Source organism: Chenopodium album, chromosome 13 (genome assembly GCF_948465745.1).
Source record: "Chenopodium album chromosome 13, dcCheAlbu1.1, whole genome shotgun sequence".
NCBI lineage: Eukaryota > Viridiplantae > Streptophyta > Magnoliopsida > Caryophyllales > Amaranthaceae > Chenopodium > Chenopodium album.
In genome coordinates this window covers 51,739,224-51,762,135 of record NC_137846.1, presented here as the reverse complement: position 1 = coordinate 51,762,135, position 22,912 = coordinate 51,739,224, and the positions used below count along the sequence as shown (strand labels likewise).

Sequence of the window (22,912 nt, the reverse complement as noted above, 5' to 3'; positions counted from 1 at the left end):
TCACTTTTTCCCCTTTTTTTCTTTGTCAACCCACATGCCTTCATTGTGGTCATCTCTAACATATATTGAAATATCATCTGTAACATCAACCTCAATATGTACTTGCTCCTTTCTCCTAACATAACCATCATCCAACACACTATCTTCACTATAATCATCAAAAATATGTCGGGGCTTTGGTGCTATAACTGCTGACATTCTCTGGTTCGATGGGTCGGTCATATAAAAGACTTGTCTTGCCTGACTTGCTAGTATGAAAGGATCTTCTTTGTGACCAACTTTATTCAAATTCACCAATGTAAGCCCGAACCTATCATGTTCAACCCCATTGTTATTGTCGACCCATTGGCATTTAAAAACAGGTATCAAAAAACTAGAGTAATGCAGCTCACAAATCTCTTCGATGACCCCATAATAGTTCATCATACCACACACAAGATTCTTGTCTTTAGCACTAGCGAAATGCATAGCTTCAGCCTCTAAAGTAACCCCACTATTCTGCATAGTACTAAGTTCATCTTGAAACCTTGTGTAAAATGTGCAACCGTTAATAACATATGCAGAATAATAAGTTGCACTAAAATCGGGTCCAAATGCCAAAGTCTTTAGTCGATCAGAAATTGGAGTCGACGAATCTATGAGCTCCTTCATTACATAATCCTTTAGCCAACTAATAAATGACCTACTATGTTCAGCAGCTAATGACTTCTCATTTGCTCTCCTGTTGCTTTTCCTCAAGAAGCTCATGTGTTTCTCAACATACGGCATAACTTCATCCTCATTATGAAGAATGTATAAATGAGCCTTATGCCAATCAACATAGGATAGGTCACGTACTTTTCGACCTATGGTCCCCTCACCATTCATTCTTCCACTATGACGAGATACAGGAAGCCCTATCCGTATTGCATTTAGCACATAGTCATTGGAATAAGCAAGAACTTCTTCGTAAAATAGTCGTTCGGCAATACAACCTTTAGGATGAAAAGCGTTCTTCACATATCCCTTATAGGTTCTCATTTTCCTTTCAAAACACCATTGATTTCTCATGTGAACTGGACCACAATATCTTATCTCTCTAACCAAGTGAATCGGTAAATGGATCATGATATCAAAAAATGATGGAGGAAAAAACATCTCTAATTGACATAAAATTTCAACAATTTCATCCTCTAATGCAGTCAACTCTCTTGGATCAATCACTTTGATATAAATCGCATGAAAAAATCCGCAAAGTCTAATTATAGCATAACGAACATTTTTAGGCAGAATAGAACGAATTGCTACAGGTAACAAGTGCTGCATTAAAACATGGAAATCATGAGACTTAAGGCCTACAAGTTTCAAAGTTTCCATGTTCACAAGGCTACGAATATTCGAAGAATAACCTTCGGGCACTTTTACTCCAGCCAAGCTTTCACAAAACTCGATTTTTTCTTTTCTGGACAATGTGTAAGCAGCAGGAGGCAAGTATGCTCGACCTTTCTCATTCGTAACAGCATGCAATTCATCTCTAATCCCCATATGCTTCAAATCATCTCTAGATTTTTTACCATCCTTGGTCTTACCGGGGATATTGAGTAATGTACCAATCAAGCTATCACACACATTCTTCTCAATATGCATAACATCAAGTGAATGTCTCACAAAGAGAAATTTCCAATAGGACAGTTGCCAAAAACATGAACACTTTTTGAAACCCTTCTTAGAAAGAGTGGATCTGTGTTTCTTTCCAAAAGTAATTTCAATGCCCTTCACCTTTTCGAAGACCTCTTCACCTAACATGACTTTTGGTCGCCCTTTGAATTCTTGTGTCCCATCAAACGCATTTTTTCTCCTTCGATATGGATGATCAGATGGCAAAAATTGACGATGAACCGGATAAAAATGCTTTCCAGATTCCTTTACCATTGTCCTTTGCAATCCTCCATACCAATAGGACAAGCTGTTTCCCCTTTCATAGTATACCCCGAAAGATTTCCATAAGCCAGAAAATCTTGAATGGTGCAAAATAGCATCGCTTTCAGATTAAACTTCTCATTGCGATGTGCATCAAACACTTCCACACCTTCTTCCCAAAGCATAATCAAATCGTCAATAAGAGGTGCCAAGTACACATCAATGTCATTTCCCGGCTGTTTTGGCCCTAAAATTAGCAACAAAAGGAACATATACCTTCTCTTCATGCATAATGATGGGGGTAAATTGTAGGTCACCAACATAACGGGCCAAGTACTATACGTACTAGTCATGGAACCAAATGGATTGAAACCATCTGTAGACATTGCAAGGCGTAAATTACGCTTTTCATGCGCAAATTCGGGGTATTTTGCATCAATAAACCTCCACTGCGGAGAGTCAGCCGGGTGTCTAAGCATTCCATCGTCTACACGACCATCAAAATGCCAGGTTAACTTCTTTGCATCTTCTGCTTTTGAAAATAACCTCTTTAACCTTGGTACTATTGGAAAATACCATAATGTTTTGGCAGGTACTCCCCGATCCCCTTTCTTATACCGTGAGGCTTTACAAATTGGACAACTCTCTAACGATTCATATTGATTACGATACAATACACAATCATTAGGGCAAGCATGCATTTTCTCATAAGGTAAACCCATAGAGCTTAGTGTCTTTTTCGCCTCATATGTACCAATAGGAAGGACATTGTCTTTGGGAAGCATGTCTTTCACCAATTCCAATAACACATTAAAACTTGTGTCTGTCCAACCATGACCAGCCTTCAGGTTGTATAATTTGAGTATGGCTGATAACCTTGTGTACTTAGTGCAACCTTCATACAATGGTTTTTCAGAGTCGTTTAACAAGGTCTCCAACATGGAAGGGTTGTTATCAAATTGATCCTCAACTGCATGCAACATGTCCTCCAACCGATCACCCTCATTATTATTATGAACTTCGGGCACATCATCCCTTTTCTCACCACTACCACTATCTTGTATGTCCCTAAACTCTCCATGCCAGATCCAACGGGTATATGTTTTATCAAATGCCTATTTACTCAAATGATTGAGAATTTCATCGGGTCTCTTATGCAAAAAATTATGACACATAAAACAAGGACAACGTAGCTTGGAGCGGCCTCCACTGTTTTCTACTGCAAATTTAATAAATTCCTTAACCCCTGCTTCATATTCAGGGCCACCCGGCTTCGATGTTGATATCCAATTTCGATCCATTTCTAACCACCAAGAACAAGACCTCAAATCTTAAAATTGTCACATATGTAAATCTCATATAAAGGCAATTTAGAATATAACCACAAGATTTATAACATCTAAAAACAATATATATAAATAAAACAATAATTGCATGAGTATAGTAATATTGTATAAAAGTCGAAAAACAAGATTGAGAGTAATTAACTTAAAAATATCACATAAGTAAAGCTTATATAAAGGAAATTTGGAATATAACCACAAGATTTACAAAATCTATAAAAAAATATATATATGTATAAATTGCAAGAGTATATTAATATTGTGTAAAAAAACAAATATCATATTTATTAAACAATAGCAATAAGCTCTTCCTATTCATTTTTTAAGCACAAACAATATACTATACAAAGTAAAGAGTAGAAACATGGACCACTAGTCATTTACTATTTTTTTTTAATGTGAGCAGCATGAACATCAAATTTGAAGAGCTTCCACATTCATGTTCTGTCATTTTTTATAGCACATATTTTTTCACATGCAATTATTTTAGGAATCCTTACATGTGGGGTAAGCTTATATATACTATATTTTATACACCTTTTACAAAGGTACAAAACAGAACTTTTGCGGGAAAATCAAATTCCTAAGAACTACTATATATAACTGCTCGTATCTCAAACAAAGCTCTCCAAGCCAAATCAACTAACCAGTATAACAAGACGATTAAGATACAAATTTTATGCAAATAGATATAATAGAAAAACTGAAAAGAATTTGAATCATTATGCATTTTTATAACAGTATTCTTCTTATAATATAGCAAAACAACCAAGGCAATGCAACCTCAATAAAACAGTAGATTATGAACAAAAATCATTCATTTTTATGAATTATATGTACCACATACATAGTTACAACAACAATTGAATGAAAAATCGAAACTGAAAGAAAAAAAAAATTAATACCTCGCGCGGCCTTAGCTTCTCCAAAGTTAGGGTTTTAATCCTACAATTGCAGAATTCTCCAACAATTGAATGAAAAATCGAACTTCAGTGGTGGAATTGCGGTTGCTACCGTGCGCCGGAAGATGGAGTGTGAACGGTGGTGTAACAATGGAGTGCGAACGGTGGTGTAAAGATGGAATGCAATTATGCAATTATTAGTTGAGTGCAGTCAAGCAACGGAATTTCAGTGCAGTCGCGTCGACAGCCTTTAAGTGGAGGTGGACGGAGGTACGTCGGCAGCCTTAGCGCGGTGTCAAGCTAAGCCAAGGGGAGGAGAGTTTGATCGACACTAGAGTAAGCTAAGGGGGAAAAGCAAAAATTTCGAGCAGAGAGAAAGCTAAGTGAAATTAAATTATTTTAGGGATTTTGGCGGTTTAGAATTAGGAAAAGCAGAGACCGGTTATTACTTTCCACTGGTCTCTGCCAATTTTTAATTTGAAAAAATAAAAAAATAAAAAAACACCTAGAGACCGGTTTTGTAAAACAATTGGTCTCAAACTATTTTAATTAAAATATTAGAATATTCTAAAATACCCCAAGAGACCGGTTATCTTTAAAAACTGGTCTTTTGAATTTGTTTTGAGACCGGTTTTTAATGGTAAATGGTCTCTTGGAACAAAGAGACCGCTTATGTAGTAAACAGGTCTATTATTTATGGTCTCTTTGGCCAATTTTGTAGTAGTGATGATTCGCTCTTCACTCATGCTCATTCATGAATATGTTTCATCACCTGAAAACCTCCTCTCTACTTGTCCCCACTACTCGCCATTAGAAAATGGGTCGTCGTAGGGCCAAAGTAAAGACATGGCCAAACACACAAACACACACACAATCAGCAAAGCTGAGTACATAAGAGTAATTAAACACACTAACATGCTTTCACCTATCAACACACACTTATCTCATTGCACCTGTTTACAAGCACACACAACAATCAACAAGACACATTAACTAGACACTAAATAATTCATTTAGCGTTGATTACGCATCGCACGGGTTTCCAACTATACCTCCCCCAAATAAATTGAGGTTAACTGACACGGGAGCTAACCGTGCCAGCGACAAAACCACTCAAAGGTGGAGGAATTCCTGCGCATAATAATAAATAAAAAGGAATGTACAGCATCCTGTACTCCATTAGAAGTTATGGTTAAATATAAAACCCTATAACTCCCTCCATTGTTCATACTCAAGGTATATACGTTCCAAGAGTTTTGGTGCGTAATCTCTTTCACTTTACGTTATTTACATGTTATTGGACTTAGTGACAACTCTCAAAGCATAATAAATCAATCAACCATAATTATTCAATCAACCAAACATACCAATTTAATTCTTGAATAATTAGTGACCACATATTATTTAATGTTGAACCCTTTTTAATTCTACCTTAGTGTCAAAGACACCTTAAACGCATAAAGCGCCGAAAATCCTATCCCTCGGTGTTAAAAACACCTTAAGTGCACAAAGGCACCAACATACAATTTATCCCTTGTGTATATAGACACTTATATAGCTCCTTCCTCATGCTTAAAGCATCAATAAAAATTATTTGAACCATAATAAAATTCCTTTTCAATATTCCTAACATAATTAAACATGTAGTTTAATTAATCATGCATTCTAACATGCCATAAATAAAAGTGTGGTTCAAACACAACATGCCCAAAATATAATTTTCCAGTCCATAAACCATCACAAATAATTCATGCTTCACAATTCAATCACCAACACCATTAATTCACAATTCCATACATAAACCTTAGCATGATACTACTTGTAATTGATTGAAATCAAGCCTAGCATGATTCCACATCATCAAAATATGCTAAGTACGCGAACGTACCTCAAATAAGCCCTTAAAGTAGCCGATTACACTACAACAATTCTCGAATTAAGTCTCCTACATAAAGGGACAATAATACTATATTAATTACCCTTGTATGCACAATTTCCAGCAACTTAAACTCACTTTAAATAACTTATAATAATCTGAAAATTATTTTTAAACCCCTAATTAAACTCCTTTTTAATGGATAATCACACTCTTTTATTAAAAATCACAATTATACTACTTTAAATACAATTCCAACATTTTAAACTAATCAAAAATCCTTTAAAACTTCATCAAAATACATCTTTATACTTAAATTATCCATAGAAACATTAAATTATCTCTTACCCTTTAAACTCAAGGATAAAATTTAAAGCATAAAAAAAAACTTCGTTAAAAATCAAAAATTGCCCGAAAATCATATTTAGAGGCTGAATTTGGCCACGAGAGGGTGGTGCTTTCTTAAAACGTTGTTTCCACACGAAAAACACTATTTTTTTTATCAAAATCGGAGGAGTTTAGAATCTGATCGGGATTAAAACGGGATTAATATTAACGAACGAAAATCTAATAATTAAAACATGAATTTACGTGTTCAAAATAATCTGGAATTAAGTTAAACTAATAAGTAGTTATAATCACCAAAATTTCAAAACATCATTACTATAAAAGCCCTAAATCAATTATTCAAAACCCTAAAATCATGATTTTCAATAATTAAAAACCCTAGGTTATAAAATTTACAAAATCTAAAAATTATAAAGTATAATCATCAAAATACAATTTGATACTAATTAAATTAATTTCAAACAATAAAATCAAAACCCATAAATCAATAATTATAATTACACAAATTAATAAAACAAAGGAGAGAGAAAATAAGACTAACCTTTTTGTGTGGGAAATTTTTGGGGATTCATGGGGTATTTATAGAGTAGAGAGTGTAGGGTTAAATTTGGGCTTATAAAAATGTGGGCTTGAGTTATGGGATAGGGCTTAAGTTATGGGTTTTGGAATGGGTTATTCCAATAAGAGTATGTAGGAATAATTTACATTGCCCAATAATTAATAAACGTTTGGCCCAAAACGTATTTTACTTTTATAAAACTTTATATTTAAAATACTTTAACCCTTTAAAATATTTAATTAAAATATTTGAGCCCTTGACAATACATTTTATTAATACTTAAATACTTTATAAAAATACATAAAAATACGGGGTATTACATATAGGTGACGCGTTAGGTGTATTTTATGAGTCATCTGCTTTTTATGAGGCGATGCGTAAAGTAATTTCATGAAAAATATAATTCTTCAATAGCGATGCCCAAAATACAATATTTTTTTCTTTTTCCAAATTCACACTTGCTACTATAAATATAACCTATGTAGGACTTGAACCTACATCTATGTGCAATAGCACATTGCTCTACCATTTGAGCTAATAGGCTTTTGAAAACTTCTATGACAAAACTTCTATAAAACTAGCATTATAAATATCAAGATAAACATATACATCCTAGAATAACAAAGACAAATGACAATAAGGTCCAAGCTCAGCGAAGAAACAACCAAACAGCCACAAAATTCCACTAAGGTTCAATCCAATATATATATTTATATATACTATATATCTAAGGTTCAATAGTCAAGTCCAAGATTAAATTAATGGAGTTATGAATCAAGTCTGATTCTTGGCAAAGAAAAGTTAATTTAAAATATTTAATTATAGAAGATAATCAATTCTCCATCTCAAAGGTCATTGAGGACCCAGAATGAAATAATTAGTAAGAAGTATATAAAATACAGTGTGAGTAAACTAAAGAGCTAAGCAGCAATTGTGCACTTTATCAAATTATATCAAATGACATGAAATAACTGACATTTTGATTTTAGATTGAGAATTATATAAGAATAATCACAAATTCTAGAAATAGAGGAAGGAACTTAGTATAATTTTACCTTTAGTTAAATCAGGAAGACCAAAGACTGGAAAATTCACCTCTCTGAAGGAACTTTCTTAATAACCAGCCAATATAGCATTGAACATACTTGCTGAAGGAACTTTCTTAATCTTTCCCACATCCTTCACACGGTATATGCATTATCAAACTACAGAGAGCAGCAAAAGATGAACTGGTAAATGAAGCAAAAGTAGACTAAAACAGGGAAATGAAAAATGAAGAATGGTGTGCATTTTAAAAACTCACATATTTCATTCTAACGTTCATATATGTTGATAATTTTTCTGATTGTCTCACTATTTGGCTTCAACTTATGACTACTAAGCATTGAATATATCTGACAACCTATTACAGAAATATTGACAGGGGAAAATACATTCAAATCAAGTACAAGATCAGGAAATTAATTCTACAGTGTTCCCTTTCTAAAAGACCAAAATTATAAGACAATGGCACACTACTATTCAAACAACCTCACAACTCACGTGAAACATGATGATGTCAAAACCTCCAAATAAGAGAAACCGACTCACAACGAGACATGACCAATAAAACAATGTGATATTCCTTGCATATTATAGTGAATAACCCCTAAATTAATTATTGTAGTCTGCAATTCTACATTAATAGAGTTGTATACCCACTTTAAAACTTAGTTAATAGTGAATTCAGTTCCCACTTTAAAATTCAGTTAATAGTGAATTCAGTTCAAAGTGGCAAAGGTCAACCAATAATGAATTCGGTTCAAAGCAACGCAGTAACATATAGACCTACTACAGATGTTCAAATTTTTTATGATCAAAAAAATAATATGAGGTTCTGCTTAGATAACTCATGCACATATACAATACAAATAAACATTTTCAGCAACAAATTAAAGACCTCTTTCTGCCTTTTTATTCTTTGTTAAGGTACCAAACTTTAAAGCAAATGGATCATTGTTAAGGTACCAAAAAACAACAACAAATTAAACACCTCAATATTCATTGAATGAGCTTCAGTTAGACAACAAAATTACCCAAAATAATGAAGTGAGGTTTACCTAAAACAAAGAAAATCAAATCAAAATGCACAAAATTAACAATTGTACCTCAGAATTATGGAACCCTAACCTAAGATTTAAGGTTTGGATCCATTAATTGAGCATAAAAAACAGTGTAAATCATCAAATTTTGAACTGGGTATTCCTCAAATCTTGTAAACTCAATTCATGGAACACATAAAATACAATTAGAAAGTAAGGACTGTATTCAAGAGGAATCAATTACATCGTATTTAAAAATCTAAAAATAAAAATCAATAAATTAGGTGAAAAAATTTGGGTAAAAAACACTAAAACGCTAACCTTAGCATGCTCAAACGAAATTACAAGGAGGTACGTTGCGGCTGGAGGAGGTGGAAGCACCGTGGTTGGAGGTGAAATCTATCGCGGTTGTTGGAGGAGGTGGTAGCCGCTGCTTCTGTTGTTGAAGAAGTGGAAGTCGCCGCTATTGTTGGAGGAGATGCAAGCCCAGATCCATACTCTTCACAACCCGTATACATGGATATCTTCAGATCTATTATCTGAACCAAAAAAAAAAAGCAACTACGTTACTCCGTAAGATCTAAATATTGCAGATATAATCAACGTTAAAAGATGGGTATTTGAAGAAACTCCTCATGCCCAAAAAAAAATCAACTGAAACCCTAAAAATTGAAGCATCATTGTCGCCATCGTCGCCACCATCGCAACCACTAGTGAATGAGGAGAGAGAAGAAAGGTGAGAGTGGGCTAGCGGTGGTGAAGATGGCAGTGATCTAGTTAAGAATGAAGGAGGATGAGTGATAGAGATGAGATATTAGAGATATGGGAGCAAAGAGATAGAGATCGGCGACTGGGTGAGGGAGGCAAGAGAAAATGAGAGAGGGAGAGGCGCAAGAGAGGGAGTCAGGGAGGTATCCCATGTGAGAAAATAAAAATAAAAACAAAATTGGGCATACGTGTCGCTTGTAATAGTAAAAGACTATATGCGACTCGTAAAGTAATACTTTATGAGTCACACATAATGAAAGACGAGACGCGTATAGTTTATGTGTCGCCTGTTATAGTGTAGGTGATGTCTATTCCTTTCAACTCATTTTTAGATGTCTTTTATCTATCCTTAGGTGTCACATACTTTGTAAGAGGCGACTCCATAGGGTGTTTTTGTAGTAGTGATATATATATATATATATATATATATATATATATATATGTTATTTTATATTTGCATGTTGTTGTTTTTTCAACATTGATCCTTTCACTGTACTCCAGATTTATAAAATTCATGTTATTTTGATGTAAACCTCTTATTATTTCAATTTATATGTATGTTATTTTTTTAAATAAGGACATGTTATTTTAATAAATGCATGTTTTTTTTTTATATACATGATGTTAAAGTAAATAAGTGATATATTATTATTTACTACAAAAATAATGAAAATAGGCAACACCTAAAATTGCAACACTAAAAAAACTATTACCCTTGATAACCTAAGGCAACAATTTTAAAATGTTACTATGAACCAAAATAATAAGACTAGATCCTTGTGCAACAATTAAAAAAGTGTTGCTATAGATCACTAAAGACAACAATCATTTAAAGTGTTGCTTTTCTCTTGGCTAAGGCAACATGTTTAGAAAATATTGCTAGAAAAGATAACGACATTATAATTGTTACCTAACAATATGTCACTTATCATCTATGACATCAATTCATTGAATACACATCGTTAGTAAGTGTGTTGCCAACTATATGATGTTTAATCTAATTAAATGTTTAAATGAAAATCATGGGTTACCCCATTATATATTTATTTTTCTTATGTATTTCAAGGTAAATGAAGAAAAATTCTTTCTTAGAGCACTAGTAGAATAAACCTCAATAGTAACGTCCCATTATTAATAGCTAACATATAATATTACGTCAGTTATTATATAAGAGTATAAGCAACAGACATGACCAATGTAGGTTACAAATAAATTAGCACTAGTAACGGGCATAGCCAAGGCCAATTACAAAAACTCAGTTAAAGAGAGTGTGACAAAATATTAGTTGTTTTTTTTTTAATTTATTTTTTATTTATTTAGAGAGCCACAGGAGCAGGTGATGAAAATCGATCCCAATATCCCGTGGAACCGGATGGGAAGCCCTAACCATCTAGCTCTTACTCAAACCATCTAAGCAATCCCTCACTTTAACCAAATATTAGTAGCTGGCGCCTAGCGTAGAAAAGGCCCGCTACAAATATGTGGTCAAACCTTATTGACCTTAACGGGCTCAAGAAAAGCCAGTTACTGTGATGCCGCTTAGAGTCTTAGTTCTAAAAACACGCTCGCCTAGCTTTTTCGGTTCTATTCATCCTCTTTAATTTGTAGACCATCTCATTTTTTTTTCTTCAACAATTCGTATGAACAAATCAAATTTCGAAAAAAAACCCTTGTCGGCCTTACCACCCATGTCAAAGTCACCAATTGCATCAGCGTTGATCTGATGTGGAGATCACCGGAGTTACAATTTTTCTCGGCTGATTAAATCAATCGAGTTGGTTGTTTTTCGAAGGATCCTAATGTAATAATAATCGACGTTGATCTGATAATCACCAAAGCTACTCCTTCCATGCATGATTTCAATCAGAATTGCTATTTGTTACTTGATTAATTTCGAATTGGATTGAATTCAGCAAAAGTACTTTCCATCGAGGTTCAAGGCGAGGTATGTAAATTTTCGAATTAGATCCCTTGTAAATATCCCTTTTCTTAATTCAAAAAAATCCCTAAAAATTGAAATGAATTTTGTTGTTGTCAGTTACTTGATTTGTTTGAATTAAAAATGCATGATTAAAAAACCTAATAAAAACCAATAAAATTAGGTTTCATGAATAATTTCAAATTAATTAAAGAAAAATTGAATGCGTTGGGGCTTTTGTGGTGCTGTTTTGTTTTTACAATCTTATACCGGAGTATAAACATTAATTACACATACTTGTATTTTATTAGCAATCAGTAACCTAAATTCCCCATAGATTGCATTGTATATTGAATTCGAATTCATATTGTCATTAATAATTAAAGTTCATTTCTTATTTCTGCATTATTTTCCTGAATTACAGGCAGAATATCTTCCATCTCAACAAGGTCAAGGGTCAAATAAAATTTCAAATTTTACAGGTAAAATTTTCAATTTTCTTACTTTATTTAAGAATTATATTGGAAAAATATTTAACTTCTTACTCCGTAGTATTTAGTGTTTGACTGCTATATTTTTGTTGCTGTTGTGGTGTAGTTGTGTGCGAGTGTTATGTGTGTCAGTATATTAGTACGCTCGAACCAGAAAATTGTGCTACAGCAATAAATAAATAATAATAATAAAAAACTGATACATTGTTGTCATTCTCCTGCCTTTTTGCTTCAGCTGTAAGTACTAGCCTTTTCATGGTTACCTTTTCACAATGAAGGATTAAAGGATTAAGTTGCTGAGTTGTATGTACTATATCTAAGTGTTGTTAAATACTTGGTATGTAATAGAGTAGCAGCTGGGAATCTAGAGTTCTAGGCCTTGTGATAGGGTGTTACTCATACTTCTATATAATTTTCTGATGTTGTTTCAGCAGTTGGGAAACTAGACCTTGTGATAGTGTGATACTAACACCTTTGACATTATTTTTAAGTTGTTTTTTCCTCCCTTTTGCTATGTTCCAATTAGTCAAGTAATTGCAACAAGATTAGCTGTGTTGAGTTTATAGTGTATCTATTGATTTTGAGTTCTGATCTTGCAAGTAAGATTCATGTGAATAATGTTTTTCGTGGTCTAGTTTGTGATTGTATAACTTTCAATTTGAGGGTAGGGGTACTATAACCTGGTCCTGTAACCCTATTAAGTACCAAAAAAAACTATTGGATCAACCGAAATTTTATGTGATTATCGCAAAAAACTAGACCAAGGTAAATCTGAATGGCAATTAATCTTGTAGAATGTAAGGTTGATTACTTCAAAAGTTTTTTTTTCTTGATTGTTTGTGTTTCTTGCTTTTTCAGAAACCAAAAACCAATGGGCTTGTGATGATCCTTCTCCTCTTGTTATCTACAACCTTCTGTTATAGTAGCTTCGATTATGGCCTATTGAGCAGCGTAAGTCTCAAAGACTCTAACTTCTACTTTTCTTTTTCATTCAATTGTTTTATGCAAAACGATATTAGCAGTCTTATGAAAATTATTGTTGAGTGATTTAAAACATAAGTCCACTTTCCACTTTAGCTTTCAAGAGTAGAATACATGCACTATCTTTGGTTTGCTCTTCTTAAATAAAAATTTTAGAAAAATATTGATGCAGGTTACTTTGTCGTGTTTGCTTCCAAAGAATAATTGCTTAGAGTATTTACTTTCCTAATAGAAGTACCTCATTCATGAAAATATCGAGAATGTAATTAATTTGGTTATGTTTTTTAATTTGGGGTGTCTAATTGGAGCTTTGGACACTAAAGTCCATATTATGTGAGCGTCCCGCGCCCCTCTTTGCTGCCCCCCCCCCCCCCCAAAAAAAAAAAAAGTAACTTACATTTTATCTTACAATGAAACCTTGACTTAATTAAGTTATCTCAAGTTAAATAAATTCCTCACGTTAGATGATTAATGAAAATATTATATCTTGCAGTTTTTCCTTGTCATGATGCTTTCATTTTTTAGAGTTAAAGATGCTTTCATATCATTCTATTGTTGTATTATGTTGTTATATCGAAGAGGTTGATGCTTCAGTTTGGTGCTTGTTCAAGAGAGATGATAATATCCCTATTTCTCTAGATTTAAACTATATCAAGAGTGAGGCAAAAATATTGTCCATATCCCACACCTCAAGGGTTTTTATTAACCACTCGTGATTTGATCTTGTGTTGCACATTTATCATTAGATTCTCAATACCGGTATTTTTTTTTCTTATAAAGTTCTGTAGCAACTTCCTAGCAGGAACCTCTAGCCACAAGCCGAAGCATATTGGAGTAATTTAATTTCTAGCTTAACTCGGATAAATATATGCTGAATTCTTTTACTACATTGTGAAATTTATGTCATGCTTTATCTTTGTTAAGAATTTGAATTATTTAAAATAATTTTTGATAACTATATTATTCTTTAACTTTGTTATTTAATTGGTATTACAGGGTGTAAAGTACATGGAAGTGAAATATATATTGAAGACAAAGACAAAGAGTTGCTCTATTCTTTGGACGTTACAACCCCTTCCTCTTGTACTGCAATAGATACAAAAAATTAGTAGTACTAATAATGTACTAAATTGTGAATCTATTTAGGATCTTAAGGGTATAGACTATAGATACATGATGTAGTGATATTTCATTATATAATGTTTATGGGATTTAGATGAGTTTACATGTGCTATGTTATAAAATTAAACTACATCTATATTGATGTTCGGCTTACCTTTAGACTTATTGTTGTCTATTGTTGAGTTCACATGTTGATTCATTTTAATTTTTACCATGTTACTCTTTGAGATATTTGGCAACACATTTATATTATTACTAACAAATATAATAGGTGAAAGGTTGTTATATATTATAACATAAGGAGATAGTTTTGAATTGTTTCCTAAGGTTGCAACAATTTTTACTTGTTGCCTTTGTACAATTGTTGCCTTAGCTGTCATTTTACCTTGGCTTTAAGAATCGTTGTTTTGAATAAAAATGTGTTGCCTTATGAATAGACAACGGGGGCATAAACTACACCTCATATGTGTTGCCTTAGCTACAAGGCAACACTTTTTTTATATTAGGCAATGGTTTTTCAGTGTTCCCTTTGGGTATGGAGTAGTGGAATACCGTAATCCAGGAGTATATCTAATATATAATTGTAGGGTAAGTGAATAAGGAGCCTCCAAAACCTCATTCCTCAACTCTCATGCATTAGGATTTTTTTTTTGGTTTTTTTTTTTTTTAAGAAAAAAATAACTACCAATCCCACTACTTTATTTATTATTATTTTTTTTAAAATCAATAACTACTCCATTCACTATTTCCTTTTTGTTTTTCTTTTTGTTTTCTTTTTTCCAAATGGACTACTACTAACATTACACTTTTATGACATGCATTATTAGCACAATTATACAATTCTTTTATCAACAATTCAATATAGCACTCAAAATCCCCAACATTTCATTTTTTTAAAAACACTACGTACTAACATTTCACTTTATTTTATGAGTTTTTTTTTTTTTTTGGTACATAGTATAATATATGTCATGCATTAGCACGAGAATACATTTCCTTTATCAACAATTCACTATAGTACTTTAAATCCCCAACCCTTCAATTATATACATTTTCTTAGGGACTACCCTCCAAACATTTTCCACATCTTTAATCATAAAAAAAAAAAATGTACAATTGGCCTCACCAAATAACTACTTGCAACAGAACAAAGTATGTAACCCCTAGAGCAAGACACTCTAACCGAGTAACACGAGTAACCCCTATAACACTGAACGGGTAACCTCGATCTATAACTTTGAAAAAGTAAACCCCATAATAGCATTGCATGGCCACCGACATAAAAGAGTAAGACCCTGTTTTTTAAGCTTCTAAGCAAAGCATAGAATATCATATTTCAGCATAGCACAACAGGTGTCAACACATTATTAATACGATTATTAATACTCAATACAACAGAGCTAATTAGGGTTCAACAGAACCGACCAGTCCAAAATCAACCATTATAGCTCAAGTCTAAATTACAACATCAAAATCAGCTTTTCATATTTTAAATAATTTTTTTTCTTATATATCCCGTGCATTTTGCACGGGTACACTCTAGTAATATTAATTGAATAATAAGGGAGAATATAGAAGATAGAATTTGTAAAGAACAGTAACTAAATCGATTCAATTCTCTACACTAATTCACGAAAATACAAGGTATTATTAAAGCCAAAGAAAATAGCAAACTAATAAGGGGCGTATGATCACATAATCAACAAAATGTGTAACTACGATATAACTCAACAGTAATCATTAATCTAAATTTTTGATTGTATGGTTTCAAGATGAAATGGTGAAACAATCGTTTGATTGTATGGTTTAAAATTTCCTGATGAATTAAAAAGTATTAACGATTTCTATTTTCTTATTCTACTAATATTAGGACAAGTCCAAACGTATATTAATCAAACAAAAATTGAGTCCATATAGATCAATCTAAATGTTACATAAGTAATACTTTTATGTTTAATAAACAATAATAAAATCAAATGATACTGCTTTGAAAAAAAAAAAATCAAATGATACAATAAAAAAGGCAATTAAAATAAATGTTAAAGGAACAACTCAACCAAAAGCTTAAGCTGATGGTTGAGGCCCAGGAATATGTTTTACAACTTTAAGGGCTCGCAAACTCCAACACCAGGTGGAAGCTCAAGCTCTTGGGTGTTAACACCAGCAACAGGAGACAGCGTACGAGTATCGACGCAGCTCATTCCGTCACAACATTTATACTGACCGTAAGGCTCACATAGATGATTAATTCTTCGACACTCATCAGTTGATGGTGGTTGTTCGCCTAAAGGTAAACATGAACCAACACCAGCAGGAAGGATTGGATCTCCCAAAATGCAATTTAATCCTTTGCAACAAGTGTAATCACCGTAAGCTAAACACAGTTCAGTTACGTTCCTACACATGGGCGACGGCCTTGGTGGTGGTGGCTGTTCATAGTATCTGGCAGACTCGTAATTTGTTGCCAAGGTTGGAACTGGAAGTATTGAAAACATGAAAATCAAACGTTTTACTTGTATATAAACAGTGATATGTTATTCAGACTCTTCATTTTACCTTAAATGGTATATGTTTCATAGCATTTCAAATTGTACCATGTAACCTTTTGTTTTATGTGATCATCTTATGTAACCCTAACTTTTGCATTACTTCCTGAGATGACACTAAACTTGCATAACATCATTAAAATGGGTGGAAAAGCAAAACATTGTTACAAGTAATAATCAAAACATATATGTAAATAAAATTATAAATAAATAAAAACAGAATTTGTATTAGGAAAAAGGAAGGAATAATTAGGAAGATTAAAAGGAGTTATTTATCTTCGTTTATCTTTTCATTTGAACTATTTTAATTTAAAAATAATAAAGTTAAATTCTTTCAAAAGAAATTATGAAATTAATTAACGGAGTTATATTTTCCATCCAATTTATTAAGCTTTTACAAGTTTAAGGTTATATGAGACAGTAGTAATGTAAAAGTCAGGATTATATTATATAAGAAAAACGCATAGACAAGGTTACATGGTTTAATTTTCCTTTATATACACTTTCTAACAAATTAGACCACTTTGACCTCTTTGACCATCAATTTATATATGCAAAAATTTAATATTAATTATATTTTGAAATATATAATGAAACCAATCTCATAGAGAATAGAGAGGTAAGGAGCAAGAACTAACAGCTTATGTATTAGATCAAACTTAAGAAAGTACTGAGTATATGAATATGATATCTATATTAATGTAGGATGGGATATCTACCTGATATAGTAAGAAAACAAGCCATTAACATAACGACCGCGATAACGAAGTTGATGGAAGAAGCTTTCCCCATTTGTGATAAAATATGCTAAGTACTGTTAGTTGTAGTATGTAATTTGATTCTAATGTTTGTTGCTGCTTCTTCTGCTCGCCGTTTTAATATTTATAGAACTCCCTAACGCGCTAAAAATACATATTTTGAAGGTTTTTTATTTGTAAATTTGTGTGATAACTTATTCACTTTGTGGTAGGTAGTGTTAGATTGATTACTATAATTGGCATATACAGCTTGGCGCAGTTGCTCCTAATGACTTGCCATTTTTGTTGCATGTTGCTTCCATGTCTTTTGATTTCATGATTCACAATATCTTGATCATGACCAAATCAAATGATTTTTTTAATGAATATTAATTGTGTTCTAATCAACAAGTTTGTTAGGAGTTATATCATTTTGGGATACGTTGTTATGCTTTGCATGTTAAGTTTGGCGATATTCTTAACCTTTTTTAGTATCTTTGATACTTAGGCAAATTGGGGAAATGAATTTACAAGAGAAATAAATACTTCACCCACTAAATCCAAAAGTTTGACTCTCTTTTTATTTTGAGTCGTTTCATATACACTTCGTATGTATGTCGTTTTAGACAAATGATGATATATCTCATTTCAGACTCGCTTTTAGAGTCTGTTCACATATACTGAACTGGACTGAACTGATTGAAGTTGAACTGAACTGAACTGATTGGAGCTGAATTGAACTGAACTGAGCTGAAATGAATATTTTATGAGAGAGGGAAATTAGAAGTTGAACTGAATTAAAATGAAATTAAGTAAATGTAAACAGACTCTTAGTATAAGTTTATAAATTTAACTTCTTTTACTATCTTATCTTTACTACCCCACAATATTTACATTTGCGCTCACCCACCTTTTTACTCCATTTCACTTTTTTTTTTTTTTTTCTTATACCTTTTACCTTATACACTATCACAAACAAGTGCTTATTGTAATTGAGTTGAACTTTAGATACATAGAGAGTTGTATGTTATGGAGTAAATTTGTTTTATTTTCGTTCATAAGTTGACTTACTTTTGAGACAAAAGACATCTAATACTATGATTTTTCTTATCTTCTTCGTTTCTGGATATCTCAATAAAGTCCAACGAAATCCAAAAGACATGGCTGCAACAACATGAAATTAAAGTCATGCATCTCAATCCATAAGATTACATTAATTAAGATTAATTGATTGGAAATTAGTTGTCTTTTATATTTTTCATAATGTACAATTACATAGCAATAATTTACCCCCCTAAGATGAAGCTTATGATGCAATTATTTAATATTACAGCTGATCATAACATGGCATAAAATAATTGTTATAAATACCAAACATTGGATGAACATTTGATAAATCACATCAACATTCAACAATACAGTAAGCAAGTTTGAAGTGCATTTTCACATACTCTACTCATCCTTAAAACACATCCAAATGGCTAGTGCTCACATAAAATGTTCTGTTATGGCTATGATGTTCGCTATTCTTTTGCTTACTACATCAGGTCTCTCCTCTCTTAAACCATTAATTTATTTTAGTTTATAAAATATATAGTAATGCATCTAAGGATTATTCGTTCATATATCTATCTATCTACATACTACTCAGCTCCTATTACATTAGTCATTTTTTTGTTACTCCCTCGATTTTTTTTATTTTTTTAGCTAGAGTCAAATTTGCACATTTGCCGAAACACAATTTTGACCATCAATATTTTTAATGAGAGATTAGTAAAATCATGAAAAAATTAATTCAATATTTTTAATGAGAGATTAGTAAAATCATAAAAAAATTAATTTATTAAAGTAGACATTATGTCAAATCCAACAACATATTATATATTATTGGTAAAAAAAATTAAGTCAATGATGACATTTTTTATTATTATTATTATTATTATTATTATTATTATTATTATTATTATTATTATTAATTTTTTATTTTATTTTTAGTACAAATGATGACATATTATGAATAGTGAAAAATCTCAACTCTAGCTTGTAAAAAAAAAAAAAACGGGGGGAGTAGTTTATAATCTTAGTAATGACTTGTTATTATTCATGCTTTGCTTTCAGTTCCAACATCAGAAGGTATAAGGCAGTCGTCTTCTTCCAATGAACCAATAAAATGTCAAGGTAAAGACCAACTATGCCCTGGAGAAGGTCCATACGCTTGCTGTAAAGGACTACGGTGCATTACTTCTGATGATCTATCCGGTGTCGCTGCAGGCGGTATAGGTTTTTGTGGCTAAGATATATCAAGCAACTCTACTACCATTTTACCTGTACTTTTTTCAATAATTGTATTACAACCTCCAACTCTTTGATGACTACATTATCATTTAAGTTTTCAGAAATGTTTCCAATTTAAGTTATGTGTATTGTATGATTAACTGGACTAGTTTGAGTTGATCAACCTCGGACTAATGAGTGTTATACTCTGCATTGAGGGTTTCAACTTTAACAATCCAATTCAAAGTTGATTGAGAAAAGTTTCCATTTTATGTTGCGTATTGTAATTTTTTTTTTTTTTTGAATGAACCAAACAAGTTTTAATTATAGGGAAATTCCCTGTTTCTCATGGTGAGAAACGAAATTTGTTTCTCATGGGGGGCATTTTCGTGAATAAATCAACAACTTTTTCATTATTGTGGGTTTCACAGTTGAATAAAATTGTTGGTTTATTTACAAAAGTACCATGAGAAACTGGGGCTGTTGGAAATAGAAGTGGAAGTAGTACGTGATGGGTTGCAAGGATGAGAGTATTATTGCATGAAGTGAATTACATTACATTGCATGGCTACTCCTACTCTTATTTATAGTAGGTGTAAATCGGTTCTTTCCACCGACATACTACTAATCCTTTACTCTAGACCTTTCTAGGTGACTTAACATTATCTAGGACTTCCCTCTAGGCTAGATTTTTTCTTAGATTTTTCCTAGATATTTTCTTAAGCCTATTCTAGAATATTGTAAAATAGCTTTAACTAGAAATTATAAGATTTTTCTAGATTAGCTATTAGCTTATTTTTAACACTCCCCCTTAATCTGAAAAATCTTGTACTCTAAACTGTACGTCGTCTTCTCAAAATATTCTTTCGGTTTTGTTGATGCTCTTGTCACCAACGGCCTCTAATGTTGTTTCTTCTTGTTGTCACCGACAACTTCTAATCTTGACTTTTCTTCTTGTCATTGTGTTGGTACTCATGTTACCAACCTTAATTTTGTTGTTAATTTTGGTACTCGTGTTACCATCTTTCTAACTGATCTGATGCTCGTGTCACCAGAGATCTCCCAAATTCTCCTTTCGAATATATCTCCTTTATTTTTTCCTTTTAATTTTGGTGCTCATGTCACCAAATATTTCTGCTAATGCACTTGTCATTAGCAACCTCTTATTTTCTTCTTCAAAACAAGCTTTCTTCATTATCTTCCTTGCCAAAATTGGCAATTTCCACATCAGCTTTCTTGAACCTGCAATTCTTTCCAACATGGCCGAACTTTTTGCATATCCAACATTGTGCTTTTCCTTTGAAGTAGCAATCTGCACTATCATGGTTAGTTCTCTTACAAATTTTACAAAATAATTTATTCTCCATACCTTTGTATTTTGGTGAATCTTCTTCATCTTCACCCTCGGCCTTCTTCCTGGACCCATTTTTCTTGATTTCTCCTGGTTTAAGAGAAATTTTTGCTGCAAGCGCGGTCTCCATCATGTCTTCATCATTACTTTGACGATTTTTTCTTTGTTCATGGGACTCCAGAGATCCCATAAGTTGTTCAACAGTTATGTTGGATAAATCTTTTGTTTCTTCAATTATTGTAACTATATTATCAAATTTGTCATTTAATGATACTAGAATTTTCTTCACAATTTTTTCATCCGAAATTTCTTCTCCATATGATTTCATTTGATTAACAATCTCGATAATTCTTGAAAAATAATCTTTAACCAACTCATTATCTTTCATCTTTAAATTTTCAAAATCTCTTCTTAAAGATTGAAGTTTGATACTTCTCACCTTACTATCTCCCTGGAACTCTTGTTGTAGAATCTCCCATGCCTCCTTTGCTGTATTAGCCCTCATAATTCTTGGAAAAATGGTATCTTTCACCGCGTTTTGTATGAGATATAATGCTTTTGCATCCTTCATCCTTTCCTCCTCAAGTCTCTTCCTTTGAGCATCACTTAGGCTGCTTTCATCTTCAGGTTCATTATAACCTTTGTCGGCATAGGTCCATAGTCCATATGACCTTAGCATCGTCTTCATTTTAAGTTTCCAAAAATCATAACTTTCTCCCCCAAAAGTTGGAATGGGAAAACTCACATTGTTATTGGCCATTATATATTATGTTGTGTTTGGGATAATATGTGTATGATATTATAGGAAGGCTATGGGTATTGTGGCTCTTGATACCAAATGTTGGAAATAGAAGTGGAAGTAGTACGTGATGGGTTGCAAGGATGAGAGTATTATTGCATGAAGTGAATTACATTACATTGCATGGCTACTCCTACTCTTATTTATAGTAGGTGTAAGTCGGTTCTTTCCACCGACATACTACTATTCCTTTACTCTAGACCTTTCTAGGTGACTTAACATTATCTAGGACTTCCCTCTAGGCTAGATTTTTTCTTAGATTTTTCCTAGATATTTTCTTAAGCCTATTCTAGAATATTGTAAAATAGCTTTAACTAGAAATTACAAGATTTTTCTAGATTAGCTATTAGCTTATTTTTAACAGGGGCATCATCAAAACTATATTGACCTTTGATGCTACAGGGTTTGGCTAGCAGATTAATACAATAAATATAAAAGAGCAATTGTCAAAGTTATCTATCATTTTCATTCTTGTTCATTATAACTATCAATTAGATCTCACTCTTGCAGTCTTGCACGAGTAAAATTCAGAACCCGATCTATATTAAACTCTGCATCAAAGCACCAGTTTTTAGGCAAGCTCCAGTTTCTCTTCTTGAGAAACATGGAGTGTATATCTAGTGGCATTTTCGTTATTATTTGCATTGGAAAAAGCATTTTATACTATTTTATTTGCTGACTGTGATTTCCACTCAGAAATGTGAAGCATTCTGTTAATTCACGTCGTACAACATTCAGTCACCATTTGTAATTAACACGCTATTCTTCTTCTTCCTCCTTTTCTCACATCAAGCTCCATTAAAGGAGCTCGAGCTTTAATCCTCATCCATCTCCCACAAACACCACCATTTCCTGCGGCTTTCCCGTCGAATTTAAGCGAAAACCCTAAGATAAAGGGGAGAAAAAAGGGCAAAATC

At 32.6% G+C, this 22,912-nt stretch overlaps 3 protein-coding genes and 1 long non-coding RNA gene across 4 annotated transcripts; 1 reads left to right on the top strand and 3 right to left on the bottom strand.

Annotated features, from left to right (window-relative positions):
* On the bottom strand, positions 1-1,785 carry LOC145575710 (uncharacterized). Its single transcript, XM_081633531.1, has one exon. The coding sequence runs from the start codon at positions 1,783-1,785 to the stop codon at positions 1-3; it is 1,785 nt and encodes a 594-aa protein (XP_081489657.1).
* A 14,369-nt stretch (positions 1,786-16,154) lies between these two features.
* LOC145576864 (uncharacterized) lies at positions 16,155-17,676 on the bottom strand. The gene is made up of 2 exons (XM_081634568.1): positions 17,554-17,676; positions 16,155-16,764 (listed from the first exon to the last, which is right to left on the bottom strand). The coding sequence occupies exons 1-2, from the start codon at positions 17,624-17,626 to the stop codon at positions 16,385-16,387; spliced, it is 453 nt and encodes a 150-aa protein (XP_081490694.1). The 5' UTR covers positions 17,627-17,676; the 3' UTR covers positions 16,155-16,384.
* A 1,327-nt stretch (positions 17,677-19,003) lies between these two features.
* Positions 19,004-20,058, top strand: LOC145576863 (uncharacterized). The gene is made up of 2 exons (XR_014098567.1): positions 19,004-19,118; positions 19,690-20,058. It is a non-coding gene; the product is annotated as an uncharacterized LOC145576863 (long non-coding RNA).
* A 364-nt stretch (positions 20,059-20,422) lies between these two features.
* Positions 20,423-22,352, bottom strand: LOC145576862 (uncharacterized). The gene is made up of 2 exons (XM_081634566.1): positions 21,215-22,352; positions 20,423-21,157 (listed from the first exon to the last, which is right to left on the bottom strand). Exons 1-2 carry the CDS (start codon positions 21,954-21,956, stop codon positions 21,021-21,023), a joined length of 879 nt encoding a protein of 292 aa, XP_081490692.1. The 5' UTR covers positions 21,957-22,352; the 3' UTR covers positions 20,423-21,020.
* Positions 22,353-22,912: the final 560 nt, after the last annotated feature.